The 18,485-nt window shown below is 54.4% G+C and overlaps 1 protein-coding gene across 12 annotated transcripts; it reads right to left on the bottom strand.

Annotated features, from left to right (window-relative positions):
- Positions 1–303: 303 nt before the first annotated feature.
- Positions 304–18,068, bottom strand: CIBAR2 (CBY1 interacting BAR domain containing 2). Of its 12 annotated transcripts, none has more exons than XM_032464477.1 (11): positions 17,595–18,068; positions 14,084–14,204; positions 11,822–11,931; positions 8,558–8,792; positions 6,830–6,898; positions 6,642–6,743; positions 6,527–6,532; positions 5,654–5,758; positions 2,711–2,824; positions 1,345–1,452; positions 304–613 (listed from the first exon to the last, which is right to left on the bottom strand). In XM_032464477.1, exons 3-11 carry the CDS (start codon positions 11,848–11,850, stop codon positions 503–505), a joined length of 879 nt encoding a protein of 292 aa, XP_032320368.1. In that variant the 5' UTR covers positions 11,851–11,931; positions 14,084–14,204; positions 17,595–18,068; the 3' UTR covers positions 304–502. The 12 variants fall into 12 exon arrangements, with proteins under 12 accessions (XP_032320368.1, XP_032320367.1, XP_032320373.1 ...); XM_032464476.1 differs by lacking the exon at positions 14,084–14,204 and adding an exon at positions 16,826–17,015; XM_032464482.1 differs by lacking the exon at positions 14,084–14,204 and adding an exon at positions 16,826–17,015 and having other exon boundaries at positions 11,733–11,931.
- Between the last annotated feature and the right edge of the window lie 417 nt (positions 18,069–18,485).

The raw sequence follows: 18,485 nt of genomic DNA on the forward strand, positions 1-18,485 counted from the left end.
GGGAGACGCCATGTAAGGATGAAGACAGATCAAGGTGATGTGTGTACAAACCAGGGAGCACCGAGGATGTCTGGGAACCACCCAGAGGTCCTCCTCACAGACCCAGAAGGACCCAGCCCTGCCAGAGCCCTGATCTCAGGCTTGGGGCCTCCAGACTGTAGGGGAATAGATTTCTGTTGTTTGAAGCGCCCAGTGTGTGGTGATTTGCTAAGGCGGCCCTGGAGACTGATCCACCGAGCTCTCAACGTTAACACAGGCTTAAACACCCGGAGCCCCGGTCATAAGACAGGAAGCGAGACCCGGCACGAGTCAGGGTGAGATGCACCCACATTTATTGAGCACCAGCTATACACCAGGCACCCGGCTGGCACCTTGATCCCCAGAGCGTCCTGAGAGTGATACTCTCCCTGTCGTACGGATGAGGAAACAGAGGCTCAGAGACACAGCAGAGCCCCCAAGCAACCAGCGTCAGCCCCATTCCCCCGTCTCGGGAGTTCTCGTCCTAGTGGTGGAGGCCCTGCCCCTGCCCCCTGAGGTCCTCCACGGGGTCCTCGGCAGAGCTGTCCTCGCTTGCTGCTTCTTTTCTCTGGCTTCTCATGGTGCTCTGAGCACTCTAAACAACAACAACAACAATATCACAGCACTAATCATAATGATGGTGACAAGTATGGATTTCTAAGTGCTTCGGGAAGGTCTGTTCACCTACCACCACGATGCTTTGAGGGGTTACTATCATTCGCCTCACTTTGCAGGTGAGGCATCTAAGGCACAGAGAAATTAAGGAACTTTCCCAGAGTCACCCAGCTTGGGAGCAGTGGGTTTGGACTCAGGCAGTCTGGCTGGGGACCGTACTTCCTTCACTGCCTTTAGAGAGAATTATCCAGAAAGCATGAGACACCCCTTGCCCCCTATTCGCTGGGTGACTAAATCTACCCTGACTGGCATGATGCTGCTTAGCGCCCTGATTTATCCCACCTGGTTGAGCACTCAAGGGTTTCCCTGCAGGAATATAAACGTGCCTGACCACAGGCCTTGCTGGGGTTCATCAGGTAGCAGGTAGTTCGTGCACCGCATTTCTTTCCGAAAAGCTGAGACGTTCTGAGCTCTGAACACGCGGGCGGGGCCCTGGGAGGCAGGAGTGCACACGCCCCCAGACGCCTCTAGGGGGCGCTCGGGAGCCGCGGCGGCCACAGGCACGGGGGCGTGGCTTCCTGAGTCCGGTTCTGGCCGGTTCAGTCCACCTCAGGCCGGTCCTCTCAGCAGCTAGGCTCGGATTCCAGCTCTTTGGTGGCCTCTGGACCCTTCACTTTGTCACAGGCCTGACGCCCCACTGCCAGTGCTCACCTGGGCGAGAGACCACGGAGCAGCCGCGGCCGGGCCGGTGTCCGTGAGCGGCCGAGCGTCGCGAGGCCCGTAAGGCCTGTGAACTCCATGCATCTTGGCTCTAAAATCCTGCCGGGAGGGTTGAATCCGCTCAGGAAACAGAAAGGAGTGTGAACGGGAAGGAAAGAGGGCTGGACAGGATGGCGGGCGCACAGGTGACTGCCGGGCCCCCCACCCGCACTGGGAGCCTCCGGTTCCTCAGTCTGTTTGAGCTACAGCAGCCTTGTAAGTGGGCGTTATCACCCCATTTTACAGATGGGAAAGCTGAGGCCCAGAGAGGCTAGGTAACATGTCCATCGTCACATAGGAAGATTAGAAATCACCCTCCTGCCCCCCAAAATAGGGTAGAGATGAGTGACTGCACCGCAGCTTATCCAATCTGCATTTAACGTCTTATGGTGGTTTTAAAGCTCATCCACAAATTCTTTGACACTTTCTCCCATCAGGAGCTGGACTGTAATTCTCCCCTTGAATATGGTCTTTGTGAAGCTCAGATACTTCTGAGGTTAGGTCACAAAAGGTGACACAGTATTTCCGCCTGGCTCTGTCTCTGATGCTCGCTCTTGGAGCAGCTGCCACGGTGGGAGAGGCCGTGGTCAGTTACTCCGGGTGCAAACCCCACTACGGACCCAGACGGGGCGGGCCTCGTCGGGGTACATCTCATACCACTGCCCAGGGCCCCCAGCTCGGAAGGACTCTGCCGTCTTGGAATTCTTAGTAATTGTTGAACAGAGGGCCCATGTTTTCATTTTGAACTCTGAATCACATCGCCTACTGGCTACCCAGATGACAGCCTTCATCAACGAGACACGAGTGGGAAGCCTTGGAAAAGACTCAGCCCCAGCTACAGGCTGGCTGAAGGACCCAGATGAGGATGGCGCCGCTGAACCCTCCAACCCCAGAACCAAAGAAGACAAACACGGTGATGTTGGCTGACTTACACCACCAGGCTTGGCGCGTCGCGTCAGAGGTAACTCAGACAGCTTACTCTAGATCGCGCTCAGATCAGAGGAGGAGGATGCGCACCTTGTCTATATGCAGAGTGCAGCGAGCATCTCCCTGGACTTGCTTGTTGTTGTTGATTCATTTGTTTTTAAACACCCAGGTGACAGTGAACATGGTGATATCCCAGAGAGACAGTGCGGGGGCCGTTACCTGCCCCTGGTCTGGCGCCAAGGGCCAGCTATTTAATGCACTTCAAGAGAATGAGCCTTCAAAGTTAGAGAAACTGCAAAATGTTGCCAACAAAAACTGCTTCTATCAAGACACAACCAACTTCAAGGTCAACCCCACACCCCAAATAAAAGATGGGGTGTACATGACCCACCTCCAGATCTCTCTCCAGATCGTACCTCTCCAGAGTCTGGAAGGCGCTGGAATATACCTCCACCGCTTTGGCATGGAAGACCATCTCAATGGTCACGAAATCCGACAAAATTTTCTATGGGGAGACAAGCCCGGATCAGCAACGCTGTCAGGACAGCCCTGGGGTCACCTCAGGCATGGACAAACCAGGAGGTGGGGGCTCAGTTGTCCTTGTGGGGCAGGTCCTTGGCAGGGAATTTCAATGTATTATTTCAAATTAGTTTATTTTTGTTTGAACACATAATGCATCTCCATAGTTCAAATGCTGCCTTGCACAGGGATTGTTCCAGAAATGTGTGAGGCCTTGTTTCTTGGCAAGGACTTTCTGAAGGGCATCCTGCTCTCAGCTCTGTCATCCTGGGCTCATCCACTCAGCCTTTGCTTGTCTCACTCTGCGGACAAGTGTTTGCAGGCTGATGCCTACAAACCTTCAGCCTCTGTCACCCACAAGCTGGAAGTGGGTCTTACCAGAGAGGGAGGGGTTACTGCTGGTAGACATTGCTCGGCCCAGAGACCCCACGACCTGATCAGCCAGCTTGTCAAAACATTAGTGATAGAGAGGTAGGCTTCTCTTGATCAGATGGTTCAGCATGGCTTAGTAAACTCTTACAGAGATCCTACTGCATGCCTGCCTCCAGTGGGGGGCTTCTACTGTGTGCAAGGTCTAGCACAAGCTCCTACTGTGTGCCAGACCTGAGAGGAGATCCTACTGTGTGTCAGGTCCAGCACAGGCTCCTGTTGTGTGTCCCGCCCCAGTGTGGACTTCTTCTGTGTGCTGGACACAGCACAAGCTCCTACTGTGTGGGGAGCCTTAGCAGGACACAGGCTTGGTGCTAGGGGAGGATCCTGCAGTTTGGAAACTCCCTCTTCACGTCACATGGGAAGTGCCTGGGTAAGGTGGGCCGAGGAGGTCTGTAAGCTGACCTGGGAGAGGGAGTCCAAGGCTGTGATGGAAATCCCTGCCTCCCCGCTCCTCCCCGCCTGCCCTGGGAGGCGATGCTGGCAGTAACACCTGTGAAACAAGGCCTCATCCTGCCCTTTACTGGCGTGTGGCCCGAGTCAATGACTTATCCCTTCAAGCCTCAGTTTACTCATCTGCACAGCAGAGACCAGAGCGGTCCCAGTTCACAAGGCCCTCCGAGATTCAGTTACTTCAACACCAGCCTCACCCGGGAGCTTATCAGAAATGCAGGTTCTCCGGCCCACCCGGGCCCACGGGATGGGACTCCACGGCAGGCTGGTCATCTCCATTGTAAGGAGCCTTCGAGGGGACTTCTGATGCCTGCTCAGGTAGGGGAACCCCTGCATGAGAGTATTGCTTACATTCTTTTATAGGAGTCAGAGAGTTGTTTTGTAAATGTGATCATTTTCTTAGAATTGCGATCTAAAACCAATATAATGATAATCATTATTTCAAGTTCTGGTTTTTATTTCTTTTAAAAATTTGGAGGTTTGGATAAGTGTCTCTTATCAGTTTAACCCCTGGATGTTAAAAGATGCTGGTTTTAAACTGCATGTTCTGTTGGCCCCTGACCGTAGAGAATGTTGGGTGCTCTCGCTGACCCCCCAGGAGTCCTGCTTTTAGTCCTCATGAACATCAGGTGTTGGACACTGGTCTGCTGGTGGTTTTAGGTTCTGCCTGGACATAACAGCTCGGGCACTAATTACCACTGTTTCACTCACTTCATTCGTTCGTTCATTCTTTTGTTCATTTCTCAAATATTTACTGCATGTCTGCTGAGTGCCAGGCCTGGGGCCTGGTACCCAGGACTCAGTGGGGAACAAGACAGGCAGGGGTCTGCCCTGTGATGCTGACATGCAGCGTGGGAGCCAGGCACGGAACAGTGAGCTCTGTCCTCGCTCTTATGGGGTCTGCGTGATCTGTCTCCCCCAAGGGTGTCAGCTCTGTGAGGACAGGGCCTTGCTTTGTTGGCTATGGTGTCTCCAGCCTCAGACATAGCTCCTGGCACATAGTTGGTGTGTATTTAAACATCTGTTAGATTCAAGAGTGAATTAAAGATACAATGAATCCACCTTCTAGGATAACTGTCCCCCGAGGGAGCAGGGCAATGTGTGCTAACAGTGGGGTGGACCAGGTCTGGGGGTCCAGGTGAGCCTCCCTGAAGGACAAGGAGGTATTAATTTGATGCAGAGTAAGGGCAGAACCCTCCTGGTAGAAGGCACAGCTTGTGCAAAGGCCCTGAGGTATGAAACGGCTTGGTGCGCTTGAGCTTGGAGGGGTATGTCCAGATGAGGCTGGAGGGCTGGGCTGGGGCTTCTGGAGACTTGGGGGGAATTTCAGCCTTTATCCTTGGAATGAGAGAAACCACGGGATGGTGTTAAACCTAGGAGTAACAAATCAGAGCTGTCTTTTGTGAGATCCCTGGGGCTGCAACTTGGAAAATGGACTAAAGGGGGAGTCAAGAGGGGGTACAGGGGCCTCTGTGACCATCTTGCCCTTAAAGACCCTGACTCCCTGAGGCCTCTTGTAAGAGAGGGGCTCTGGGCCCAGGATTCTGGGGGCATCGGGTTGGGGTCTGGGTGACTGGGGCTTCACAGAGGGGAAGAGGCAGTCAGGGCTAGTCCTATGCAGACAGGAAGGGGGCTAGGGAAGACAGACCCTGCCCAGGTCTCCTGGATGGTGGGGAGCCGTGCTGGGTGTTGAGAGGGCTGGGCTGCCAATGCTGGCTTCCAGGCAGGACAGCTGTGCAGGACAGCTGCCCAAGCAGCCGGCCTCTTAACCCCCGCGGCCAGGATGAAGCCAGGATTAACTGTCCTAGGAGCCTGGGCTCACACACACACGCACACACACACACACCATGTGCACACACACATGGGCACACTCACCAGTTCTCACACAAGAGGCAGCCCAGAAGACTTCCGCCTGGGGACCTCCCACCTCTACCTGTAGGTCCTTTAGCTTCTGCTTCTGGAAGGCATTGACCGTCTCCTCCAGCTGGTGGGTGGTGCGGCCGGCATCCACCGAGGCTCTCTGCACACAGGTCTCCGCCTGGCCCCGGAGATAGAGGGTGTCATGGGGGCTCCATTCTCGATCATTTTCTGTCCCTTCACCCTACTTTGGGGCCAGCTTTCCTGTGTCATGGGCATCTCTTGCCAATTTAGTCATTGACCATGGCAAAAGGGGCAGGTGCCGCTTGGACAGACTCACTTGTCAGCTGTGTGACCTTGGGCAAGTCACTTAACCTCTCTGAGCCCCAATTCCTGCAAACAAGGGACAGTGATGAGGCCTGCTTCTGCAGGATCGTTGCAAGAATTAGAGTGGGCACCACCGAGATACTATTATAACAGGTACTCCACATTCACTGATCATGAATTCCTGCAGGTAGAAAGGTTTTAGGTAACTAATTTATTGGTTCCTTTGATTGACATCTGTATGACCAACTCCACGGTAGGCCGGCAGATGAAGGAGCTGGATTTCAGAGCCAGGCGCCCTCAGGGCTGAGTTCCAGGTTTGTCACTCAGCTCCCTGCGTGACCTAGGGTGAGTCACCTCTCTTGGTTCCCTCACCTAGACGGCCCGCCTCGTGTGAGCAGTGAGCACGTTACAGACCCGCGGAGGGGAGTGACTCCCTGACTTGCTGTGTGGTGTTGCTGTGGGGAGGGAACCCAGTTCTCTCAGACCCCAACCAACCGCTTTCCCAGCACCTCAGACTCCCGGCTCGAACTCAGGGCCCCGCACACACCTGCCTGGGTGAAGCTCACCTCACCATTTTGCGAGGCCATTCATTACCTTCCCCAGACAGACGTGTCCTGCTCACCTGGGACTGAGAAAGGTGCTGTTAAGGAGCCAGGTTAACCCGCAGCCCCTGGGGTGGCCCCTGCAGACCCCCTCCTCCCCGGGAGCACGCGGTGCCCGGCCTCATGGAAGGATACGATCATCTGTCTGTCCGAAGGGGACTTCTGTCTCAGCTTCTCCAGTTTTTCCAGTTGTTTGATCTCATGGTTCCGGACATGTTTGAATTTCTTGATCTCAGCCTAAGGCAGGAGTTGGGCTGTTTCCTGGGGTCCCAGCCTGGCCAGCCTCTGATGCGGCCCACCCGCGATGCTGGGCCCTCACTCACCTGGGTCTGCTTTATCTGTGTCCCGTAGAGTTTCAGGGGGTTGACGACCTTGAACTCCAGCCTCTCCACCTGGGGGACCATGGACACACAGAGAGTCAGAATGGGCAGAGCCACGGAGGTGCTGGGAGACTTCGCGGCCTCTGACCTGCATTTATAGTGTGCCATCTGCATACCCGGAGCTGCACCATGGGCCCATGGGGGACAAGGCCAGGACCGGTTACCCTTCCCCTACCTTAGGGTTGAGAGCACCAACCTGGGCTCAGGGTGCTGCCTCCCAAGGGCTGGGGCGACACATTTCATATCACTGAGCCCTGTTTCCTTGCCTGTAAAATGGGTATGACTGTGCCCAGGGTTCATGGCAGCTCAAGGGGACCCAGCACTATTTCAGTTCTCGAAACTGCCTTAAGGCCTTCCAGGGGAGGGTGACACACCCGCCTGGAACGTGGACTAACACGGAATTCAGAGGTGACTGCTCTGTGCGGCCCCCGGGACACGGCAGGGTCGGCCAAGGCAATGCCTCGGGCCCCTGCATCAGTACCCAAATGCCCAGCCTAAGGCTAGACACTCGAGTAAGCATGTCAGTAACAATAACAATGGTCACAATGACAGCTGGTGTGGATCACACACTTACCCTGTGGGGGTCACACTAGAGCAGGTGTAGGGGTGCCCCCAAGGGTTCCTTCAATCACCCATCGCCAGGCCCCACCCCAGAGGTTCTGACTCAGCAGGTCCAGGGAACCTGCATTCCTAACAAGTTCCCAGGTAAGGCTGATGCTGGAGGATGGTCTGGCCTGCCAGATGGGTCAGGGGGGCCAAAGTCCCCACGCAGTCCCAGCCTCCTCCTTCATCAGCACTTATGGTGCTTGTAAATGCAGATCTAAAACTCATGAGAATAATAGCTTTCCCAGGTACGGAAAGGGAAGGGGACTTGCTCCCTCCCTTTGCTGGCAGCGTTTCCTTTAGAAAACTTAAAATTGTAAATCCTTTCTCTGTCCCTTTGGGATGGATGTCAACCTTTTGACAAAGACGGAAAAGCCTCTGGCTGGTTTTACACCAGGAAAGATCAGTCATCTCTGCAAACGTCAAGGATAAGAGCGTCTCCTGGGGGTCTGCCTGGCGCCGGGCTCCTCACCTGCCTGCCTGCTTGTTGAGGGAGACAAGGAGTGTTCATTTTCTTTGGATAAAGACAGCCAGCACAGGTGGCCACCCAGTCGCCAGGTGGAATTAGGAAGCCCTGTGTGACAAAGGGTGCTGTCCCCTTCCCAGTCCTCGGGGAGGCCCCGTCCCGGAGGACAGTTACCTCCCGGCTCCAGAACGTGCCCACAGCGGCTTCCTCCTGTGTGGCTGTCAGAGGAGCGCGGTTTCTGCCTTTGCCGTCACTTGTCTGATCCCTGTGACGTGCACTGCCTTGTGGTTTGATGCTTATTCAGTAGAAAAGGTGTTTCATTCTTTTCTGCCATCACAGAGAGGATTTTTCTGGGCTGGCTGGAGGTTTTTATTTTTCATTGTTTCCCTAACTCCCTGCAGCCCCCTTTCCCCCTGCTAAGCCTTCGGGCTCTCAGTCCTATAAACCGAGGTGTGGCCCTGGGGAGGGAGTGGTGTGAGTGTCCTCCCTCGGGGACACCTTTGCAGGAGACATGTCCACTGACTGTGGTCCCCACCAGTCGGCTCCATCCCTCAGACCCAGTCAGGCGATGGGGTCTGGCTCCTCTGGGGCAACCCACTCACCTCAGCCTGCCGGTAATCCTGTACTTTGGCCAGGTCCTCTGCGAAGTTCCTCAGGGTGGTCCGCATCTCCAGGTTCTCAGTGTTGGCGAAGTCGATGAGCTGTTTGACCAGCTTGTCGGCCTTGTCTCGCAGACGGGCCGTCTTGCGGGTGTAGGCAGCCAGCAGCAAGCAGAACTGGCCGAAGTACTTCTCGGCATTGGTCACCGTTTCCTCCATCACCCTCACCTGGCAGTCCCTGGGGAGTCGGGGGCCTGAGGGCCCGTTCTGGGCAGTGACGCTCAGCCAGATCAGGACAATGACGCAGGGGTCACCCACCTGTCGCCCCCCTCCTGAGTGGCAAGCCCCAGGCCAGGTGTCTCTTCCCCGGGTTAACGCTCAGTTCTTGGGTCAGATGCGGGAGACTGGCAGGGTCACAGGGCTGGTCAGTGGCCAGACAGGAATGCAAACGTGGGTTTGACTCCTCACCCAACCTCTTCCACCCTGGGACCCTTTAGAGGGGCTTTATCGTCCCCACGGAGTTGGGCCAGATTGCAGCCATCCTGGCGGCCGCAGTGTCTTCCGTCTGAAACCCCCCGATTCTGTCTTTACCCCCAGCTGTTGAAATTCTCTCCTTTCTCTAAACTGTAAAGCTATTTTTTTTTAATTAAAAATTGGGGGGGGGGGGCGGGGGAACCGGTTTTAGGTTTACAGAGAAACTGAGTGGAAAAGACAGAGAGTCCCCAGATATCCTCTCCCCAGCACCTGTGGTTCCCCTGTTATTAACAGCTGCCCTCAGGGGCAGTGCCTTTGTTACAAAAGAGAAGCCAGTTGTGATATGTTCTTACTAACTAAAGTCCCTCCTTGACATGACGATTCCATCTCTGTGTTTTACGTTCCATGGGTTTTGACAAGTGCTTGAGGCCCTGTCTCCATCGTCACAGCGTCACAGAGAGAAGTCTCATGGCCCCAAAGACCCTGTGCTCCACCTGTTTGTCCCTCCTCCCTCCCCCAGCCCTGAACCTTTAGCTTGTCCCCCTGGCTCGAAGCTTATCACTTCCTGCCGAGCTTGGTTTTTTCGGGGTAAGGTGGGCTGGAGCTGGCTGACACATCTTTATGTGCTGCGAACCCAGTGCCTGCCTGCCCATAGGAGGTGTTCCATGAAATAAGATAGAGTGAGCGTAGGGCCTGTTGGATTTCATCTTCCCGAGGCAGCAAAGGGAGCGCAGCCTCAGGCCCTCACTTCCCTCCCACCCCACTGCACCTCCTTCCAGGTGGTCACTGCCCCTGCCTGTCTCCATTTGACCAGGGCGCCATCCCCCTGCCCTCTAACCATACCTCTAAAGCTGGAAGCTGGAAGGAGGGCCCTTGTCCTCCCCCTGACAAACCCTAACTGCCCTTCATGGTTTGCAATGCACACGGCAAGCGTTACTCTGCAAGCAAAGTAAACGGAGGCCAGAGAGGTAAAGCGTATTGATCCAGGTCACATAGCCAGCCGCAGTCTCTGTCCCTCCAGCTGGGGTCCTGGGACCCTTCAATCAGAATCACCCTGGGGCACAAGTTAAACCTGCAGATTCCCAGTACACCCGCCCCCAGACTTGTGAACCATACTCCCTATGAGTAAGGCCCAGGGGGGTGCATTTTTAAAGAAGCACATTGGGTGGTTCAGAGGTGCCCTTGGTATTGCAACCTCCCAGAAGAACCAGGCATGGAAACAGCCAGGTAAAAAGCCGATGAGATGAGAGGTAGAATCAGGCTGCAGGCAGTGGGGTCAGGGATGATTCCACAGAAGGGTGGTGCCTGATGCGGCTTTGAGGCATGAAGAGGGGTTTCCCAGGTAGAGGTGAGCAAGGAAAGTTGGATACCCCAGAGCTGTGGGCAATAATGCTGGAAAAGCAGTCAGAGGCCAGATTCTGGAAGCCTCCATGGTCCCGGGCCCTGTCCTCCCTAGACCTTGAGGTGGGCTTGGTGTAAGTGAGAGAGCACCCTTACCACCGCCCCCTAGCAGTCCAGGCTGCCCCATCTGTCTTGGTGCATCCGGCCCTAAATACCTGGCCGCCACCTCCCTCCCAGCCGGGATCAGCGCAGGGCCACTCACCTGAAGAGAACAATGTTCATTGTGACCAGAGCTGGCAGCTGTCCTGGTCTTAGGGAATAAGGACAGAGCCCCAGGGGTCCTTCCCAAAAGCCTGGGAGAAGCCGCACAGGGCTGGGCGCAGCTCTGTGGTCCTGGCTCCAGAGACGCTGCCACCTGGTTGCCAGGCAATGTGGCCACCCACAGTCACCCTGGGAGGAGCCTTGGCTGGTTGCCTGGGCAGCCTCTCTCAGGGCCAGCCCCCGAGCAAGCGGGTTAGGAGGCTACCCCAGGTGGGGTCCCAGAGGCTCCTACTTTCCACATGGAGGTGGAGGTGCTTGTGAACTTGGCAGTGTTGGGGTTCGCCAGGAGGTGCAAGGACTGGATTTTGGGCTGCTCTCCCGGGACTCAGCCCCGGGCCCAGATGTGCTGGTGGATCTATCGCTGAGTCTCCTTCTCCCACAAGGAGGTGGCCTGGCCTCCCCAGGCTCCTCGGAGAGCTGGCTGTGCGGGGCAGGTTTGTGAAGAAGCACAGAGTGAACCTGGGGGGTCCCGAGGCCTTGTGACTGATGGAGGGGATGGCACTCACCCACAGGAACATCTTAAACATTTTTATCATCATCTTATTGGTTTTGTCCCCTTATGATAAAAACTGTCTGCTCATTATTAGAAAAAAAAACCCAAAGAGAACACAAAAAGGAGGAAATATAACAGCACGTATAAAACTGTACTAACTTAAGATTAAGTACAATCCATTTTGCTAATTGTAAGATTTGTGCAATTCAGTGTGCCTCCACTTTACCTAAAGAAAAGAATATGAAACTCACAAGCACAGCAAGCATGAGAGATGGGGTGGGAAGAGGAGGAGGTAGAACAGCAGAATGTTGGTAACTGTAGCCTCTGATACAAATCTGATACAAATTTAAATAACCTATAACGAAAAACTGTGTGTGTGTGTGTGTTTGTGTGTGTGTGTGTGTGTATGTGTGTGTATAACTAAATCACTATGCTGTACACCAGGAACTGACACATTTAAATCAACTCTACTTCAATTAAAAAAAAAAAAGTGGGAGTTGGGAATCAGGAGGACAACAGAATCTGAGACATTTCACTTTCAAACCTAACCTTTCCAGTGAGCCAACTGCAATGGTCAGTTTTCCATGTTAACTCAGCTGGGCCAGGGTATCCAACCATTTCATCCAACGCAAACTCACGTGTGTGCATTTGGGAGATGTGGTAGCATCTGCAGTCAGTTGGTTTTAAGTAAAGAGGCTGCCCCTCAGTAATAGGGTCGGGGGAGGCTTCACTCAATCACTGGAAGATCCTAAGAGCAAAACAGAGGAGGGTTCCTGGAGATGAAGAAATTCCGCCTCAAGCCAACAGCGTGAGCTCCTGCCAGAGTTTCCAGCCCGCCCTGTGGATTTGGGACTTGCCAGCCCCCACATTGCATGAGCCAATTCCTTAAAATACATCTCTTCATGTATCCGATTAATTGATTCTGTTTCTCTGGAGCCCCCATCTCTTCTAGGACCCCGAGGGGCTGCAAAGCCATTTCAGGTTTCTGCCGCTCTGGGAGGGTGGGCTTGGCATTACAGGCAATGGCCACGAGAGGGCAGCAGAGACCACCTAATGGGGAATCCCCGAGTGGCGGGCCGAGGGGACTGTGTGACCTCAGGAAGCACATCCCAGAGAAAACTGCCTTTACCCGTGAGGGGAGAAAGAGCAGCGGGTTGGAGAGGAAGGGCAACGGGTAATTCACATCTTGAAACTTTAAGAACTAAGGAATGGAAACCACCTTTTGTAGGGCCACGTGGAGACATCTTGTGGCCAGAGAGGGAAAAGCTGAGGTAGTGGGGAGAGGGGAAAGTCGGGGAGAGGGATAGGGTGCAGGGGCTGAGTGAGGACAGAACTGGCCCTCCCTCCCCCTCACCCACCCCAGGCCCCTTCACTGCCCTTGGCCACAGGGGCAGGCAGGTCTGTGTCCTTGAGAAAAACTGCACAAACCATGTGCACCCCTCATTTAGAGCCCATGACTCTCTCTCTTTCCTACAAGTTAATTTTGCTGAACCACGAGAGAGACAATTGCAGACATCCTGACCTTTTCTCCTTGCAGGAGAAAGTTCATTCTCCTGCAAGACCTCAAGTGACTACACACCCAGGAAGGGACAGGGACGCAGTGCTGGCATCCAGTACTCTCTCCACTGTCAAGTTTTCCCATCAGGTGCTCACTGAGTGTCTCTCCCACCCCCAGGCCTGGGCTGCTGGTGGGGACGTGTCTCTACATAGGCAGACAGGTCCCTGCCATGTGAAGCTTTTGCCCAGGGGCCCAGTCCAGGCTCTTCCCTCCTAGCTAGGCCCCAGGGCAGGCCAGGGCTCCTCTGAGTGTTGATTTTTTTCATCTGTGAGGTGGGGACAGTAGTCATCCACCCTCATAGGGTCCCCTCAGGAAGGAAACGAGATGGGGCTGGGGAGGGACCCTTGGTGTCCGGCCTCCGTAGGATGAGGCCGGATGGGTAGGATGGGCAGGATGAGGGTGGCTACCAGTGCCTGGAGGGACCCCATCCCCACCTGGGGGTCTGCTCCCAGATCCAATGCACCAACATTTTTTGTGTAGCTCAGAAATGAATTAGCTTTTTTTTAGCAGCTGCATCACAGCGAGCTGGCATTCCACAGGCTTCGCGAAGCCAGCAGGCGGGCAGGTGAACTCCAAAAGGGGCACTGAGTTGGGGCTTCTGCAGACCCCACAGTTGGCAGTGGCTTTGCAGCCCTGTCGGTCCCCAGGGTTTCTTGTAATTCAGAGCCCGGCTTGGGGGATGTGCTCAGGCCCCACTGGGACTGGGGTCAGGCAGGTGAGTCTCGAGTGGTGGAAGCGGTGGGGTGGACTCTGTCCTAGATGGGCCCGCACAGGGGGCATCAGGGCAGCCGGAGAGGTAAGGCTGGAGGGGGCGATGGGGAAGTTTCCTCAGTCGTGCCAGGCCTTGAATTGGCAAAGAGCCCCTCACACCCCAGATTCTGCTTTGGCTGACTTCTGACCTCCAAAATACGAGATAATAAATGTGTGCTTTTTCTAAGTGGACCAGAGGACTCATGGGCCCACTGATTGTGGAGCCCTCTGCCCCCCTATTGGTCTTTCTCACGCTCCTCACTCCTGGGCCTGGGGCCTAAGCTCCAGACGGGACCCCTGGTGCCTTCCTGAGTGGCCTCTGCTCCTACTCTTCCCACTGCCTGAGCCCACAGACCCCCAGACAGGAGGACCCCAGAGCCAGAGTGCAGAGTCCAAATCCGGCTCTGTTGGGTGATCTTGGCGGCGGGGTTGAGGGTGGGGCACCACCCTCCCCGAGGCTCAGCACCCTCCCCGGGTAACGAGGGTGGCGTGCATCTACCCTACTGGGTTCCGAGGGTGTTATGAGAAATAATGTCCGTAAAACTATCCAAATAATGTCTTCGTCACGGTGTCTGATGGTGTCAATGCTTACCAGTCGTCCTCTTCTGATTCCTATCTTTGGGTCATGTTCAAATGCCTCCTCCATCTGAGCTGTGCCCTCTGGCCCCAGACAGCCCTGGTATCCCATGGACCAAGGTGGATGGTGTGATCACCTGTGATGACAGCGTAGTCACTGACATTCACTGGGCTCTTATTCTGAGCCAGGTGCTGGGCTGAGTGTTTTATGCAGACACACAGCGACTGTCAGTCTCACCTCCGAGCCCCCCAGCCTCTCTCATACAGCAGGCGCCCTACAGCCCCTCTGCAAACGACTGCAAGCCACTCTCCAACCAAAGGATGGTGCATTTCTTAGGAATAGTTTGGCCACAAATCAAAGGAAACCTCAAATAACCATGGCTTTAAGAAGATGGAAATTTCTTTCTCACTGTAGGAGGCTTCATGATGCTAGGGCCCAGGTCTCTCCTATCTTGTTTTTCCTATTTCTAGAGTTGCCCCTGTGTTCCAAAGTGGCAGCTGGAACTCCAGTCATCACATCTACCATCCAGCAAAAAGAGGTGGGGCAAAGAAGGGCATGCCCCCTTCTTTACTTAAGTTGTACACATCACTTTGTGCTCGCATCCCACTGGCCAGAACTTAGTCACATGGCCACGCTTAGCTGCAAGGGAGGCTAGGAAATGTAGTTTAGGCTGCAGAGCCCACATCTGGCAGGGTACACCTCCACCAACTCCCCATGGATTCACAGCCACTAAACCTCAGCCTCGGGAGACTCGATGTGGACTCCCTCAGACTTTCCTGGCAGGGCCCTGACATCGGGGATCTGGGGAACTTGGCAAACACCCAACCCTGTGTCTCCTAGAACTCAGGGCTCATGTGCTGAGCAAGCACCAAGGACAGACCTGATGTCCCATCTTTCTCCAGGCTGGCGGTGGCCTCGGGTTCCTCGGGCTCAAGATCATGTTTGTGGCATGCCTCGCTGCCTGTCTGCAGTCTTGACCAAACAATTAGAAAAGGGCTCTCAGATTTCTTCAAATGAGCAGAAGGAAAGAAAGAATCAAAACTAAAATATGTTTCTCTTGGAAAACCCAGGGGTGATTTCGAAACCGGGTGATGTAGGAAGTCAGGAAGGGGTTGGAGTAGTTGCTATCTGAGTCTACCAAACGGAGAAAAACTCAGGAGCACTACTGAGAGAGGGCCCTGGAGGATGGTAAGAGGGGTTCTGGGGAGGAGGACTCATGAGTCACGGGGTCAAGTCCTGCCTTGGCTGCAGGATGCTGTGTGACCTTGGGCAGGTCACTTCCCCTCTCTGAATCTCAGATTCTTATCTGTATAATGAGAGGGTGGGACCAAGTGTCCTCCCATTTCTGCTGCCCTGGGGATCAATTCCACATCCCGGAACACCCTGCGCTCTGACCCTGTGTAGCTTTCTGATAAGCAGAAAGTCCTCAGCCTGTAGCTCAGGCTGCCTGGGGAACCGTGGCTCCTGGAGCCCAGCCCCAGCTCCACGTGAAGGGGCCTCTCTCCTCTATTCTTTCTCATCTGCTGGACTCCTGGCAGCACAAATGTTTCCTGAACAGGAAAGCCTTGTTCCCTCCCAGGCAAGGAGAAGACAATTTAGGAGCAATTAGCAGCTCCCCAGGAGAAGAGACACAGGGAAGGATGGTGGGAAAGTAAAACCCTAAGATGCATCTTATTCATATATTTTACACAGCTTTTCCCCCCTAATTACAGAAAGTCCAAAAACATAGGTAGAAAGTGTGGATGGAAAAGCCAATAACCCGCATCCAGAGATGCCCCTTAGCTACACCGGGGTGCATGTCCTTACCATCCGTTTGGTAAATAATTTATACCATTTCGTGATTTCTACATATCACAGGCATGCCTGGTTTCTTACCAACTCTGTATTGGTCTAATTTTTGTTATTTTTTTCGGCTTTTCGTTAAGAAAGATTTCAAGTACACAGAACAGTGGGAAATATAGGACATTATAAATTGTGTACCCACAGTCTCAGTTCAAATACCACGAACGTTTGCCAGTCGTCAGCCTTATTCTTGTGGTTGTATACATTCCATGACAGCACTTGTACTCGGACCTGGTCAGTTACCGAGCAAACATTTATGAAGTGGCTACTCTGTGCGCAGCGGTCTCCTAGGCACGGGGACCACACCAGGGAGCAATAGTCCGGCATTTGCCGAGTGGATATTCAGTGGGGAATCTTTGAGATCACGGAGCCATCAGCCAGCAGGTGAAGTGGAATTTCTAACATGCAACCAGCCTTCCTGGGAGCTCAGGGCACCCTCGAGATGGGTGAAGGTTCCCTCTGGGGACTTTTGACCCATCAGTTTGAGGCCCATTTCCTCAGTAGGAGGGAGTCGCCAGGGCCTCCCCCAGCCAGTGGGAAACCAGTGCCAAGTGGTCCAAGGCTTTTATCAGCCACGTCTCCCCAACAGCCACCAGCCATGGGTAGGATGTGACCACGGCAGGACCCAGCCCAGTGGCCCCCCAAGGCTGACCACATGGCTTAGCATTTCACAGTCCAAAGCCAACAAACAGGAAGGGCCACAGGAGAGGCAAAAATGAACTCACAAAGTGGGGTTGATCCCATTAAGAAAAAAGTGCTGGACTGTTGATTTTCTTTATTTTGGTGCTCAAGTGTCTCTTGTGCAAAACGTCAGTGGTTGTAAGTGGCATTTTTTAAAATGTCCTCACTTGGCAAAACGAAGAGTTGGCAACCCTTTGATGGTTCCCAAAATGGGGAAAGAGAAAAACGACTAACCTGTGACATCGAAGAGCTGGGAACCACCATCTGGTGCACCTCTCACACTCGCAGAGGGTGGGAACAGCCAAGGCCTACATCAGGGTGTGGTGACCGTTTGCACCTCTCTGACCTGCAGCTTGACTTTCTCCCTGTCCAGACTGTCCCCGTATCCAAAGGCCCCAGGCTCGAGGGGGAGGGGCAGCATCACCTGGGAGAAGGTGAGCCACTGGCGTCAGTAAGGGAGACGGCTCAGGACGCTCAGGGCTGCTGGGGGTACGGTTCCCTGGGACGTGTGACATGTGCACCTATCTCCCAGCCCTCTAAACAAGGAAACGAAGGCACAGAACGGGGTGGGGTCTGTGCCCGAGGAGATTGGAGCTGGCCCCAAAGTCTCTGCCTTCCATCTGCTCAGAGTCCTGATTTCACCCATTAGGAAAATTTAAACAGAGTTATTTGGGGAAACTGATGCAGATAAAATGCCTTTTTATTTGGCCAAGCCAGAAACATTTTTAAAAAGCCTCCAAAATGAAGAGCTCCCTGTCACAGCATTTTATTCCAGGAAAAACACTGTAACACACACACACACAGATGACCTCGGGGGTGGGTGCCAGCTGTCCCCTCACGCTGACACATTCTAAACGCTCAGCATCCTTATTTTGCTTTTCTGTTGAGTTCCCGTTGGCCTAGGACTCCTAGCCTACCTTTGGGGGACAACCTCAGCCAAACTGCTTGGTTTGAATCTCAGCTCCTCTGCGCCCCAGCCCAGAGGCTGTGGCAAAGGTCTTACCTGCCGCGGCCTCAGTTTTCTCATCTGTGAAGTGGGAACAGTAAGACAGAGCTTCGACAGGGCCTGGTGCATGGTGACTAGTCCGGAAATGACAGCCGCTTTGCTTCCCGGTCCTGGAGCAGGGGCCTGGCTGGGCTCAGCACCGCGGGGAGGAGGGGGAGCGAGAGCGAGGAAAGTGGGAGGGCGTCCAAGATCAACTCTGCTGACTTCAGGCTCCACTGAGGCCGCGGCCACCGTCCAAGCCGCCTCCATCAGAGGCACCGAAGGGTGACCGCCCCTCGGGCTCCCTGATTCCACAAGGACAACTCAGCCTCTTCCCTGGGGCTGCACAGAACTTTTTCCTCTAAACAATAAGCGTGGAGCTCCTGTGCTTCCTCCCTCACAGGGCGGCATCGCACATCCGCTGCGTTTGGCGGAGGTGGACACTGCAGAGGCCAAGGTGCGGGGGCCGGGCCCGTCTGGGAGCAGAGAACTGCAGTGGTGGGGCGGGGGAACTGAGACCAGGTCCCTCCCAGGGCAGTCACTTTGAGTGCGCCACCCAGCCCGGCGGGGCCTGCGGTGACACGTTAATCAGAACGTGACGAGAACATGGAAATTTCCACTGGATGCCAGTTTGGGTTTGGTTCCTTGGACTTCTGAGTGATAAAAAGTCTTTAAAGCAGTTGTGCAGTCAGGATTTGTGTTCACATGTGGGTGCTGAGGGTGGTCATAAAGTCATCCATTCATTCAACACAATTCTTATTGAGCGACTGCTCTGGGTTGTGGGCCAGGGGACCACGATGGACAAGTCAGGTGTGTGCCCTGACTTCCTAGAGTCTCAGTCTAGAGGGAGCCCCCAGTTACACAGGGGCATGGCAGCCCCGTGGGCAGTGAAGACTGTGTTCAGATGAT

The sequence above is a fragment of the Camelus ferus genome, chromosome 21, assembly GCF_009834535.1.
Source record: "Camelus ferus isolate YT-003-E chromosome 21, BCGSAC_Cfer_1.0, whole genome shotgun sequence".
Lineage (NCBI taxonomy): Eukaryota > Metazoa > Chordata > Mammalia > Artiodactyla > Camelidae > Camelus > Camelus ferus.

What these genes read in the sequence shown, in the direction of transcription:
- CIBAR2 (XM_032464475.1), bottom strand. Translation starts at nt 11,831, where the DNA reads ATGCACACACGTGAGTTTGCGTTGGATGAAATGGTTGGATACCCTGGC. An exon ending in GCAGTTGGCTCACTGGAAAG is followed by an intron (nt 8,822 to 11,732) that starts GTTAGGTTTGAA and finishes GTCACTGCCCAG; the next exon opens with AACGGGCCCTCAGGCCCCCG. An exon ending in ATCTGGAGAGAGATCTGGAG is followed by an intron (nt 1,453 to 2,710) that starts GTGGGTCATGTA and finishes CCCTCCCGGCAG; the next exon opens with GATTTTAGAGCCAAGATGCA.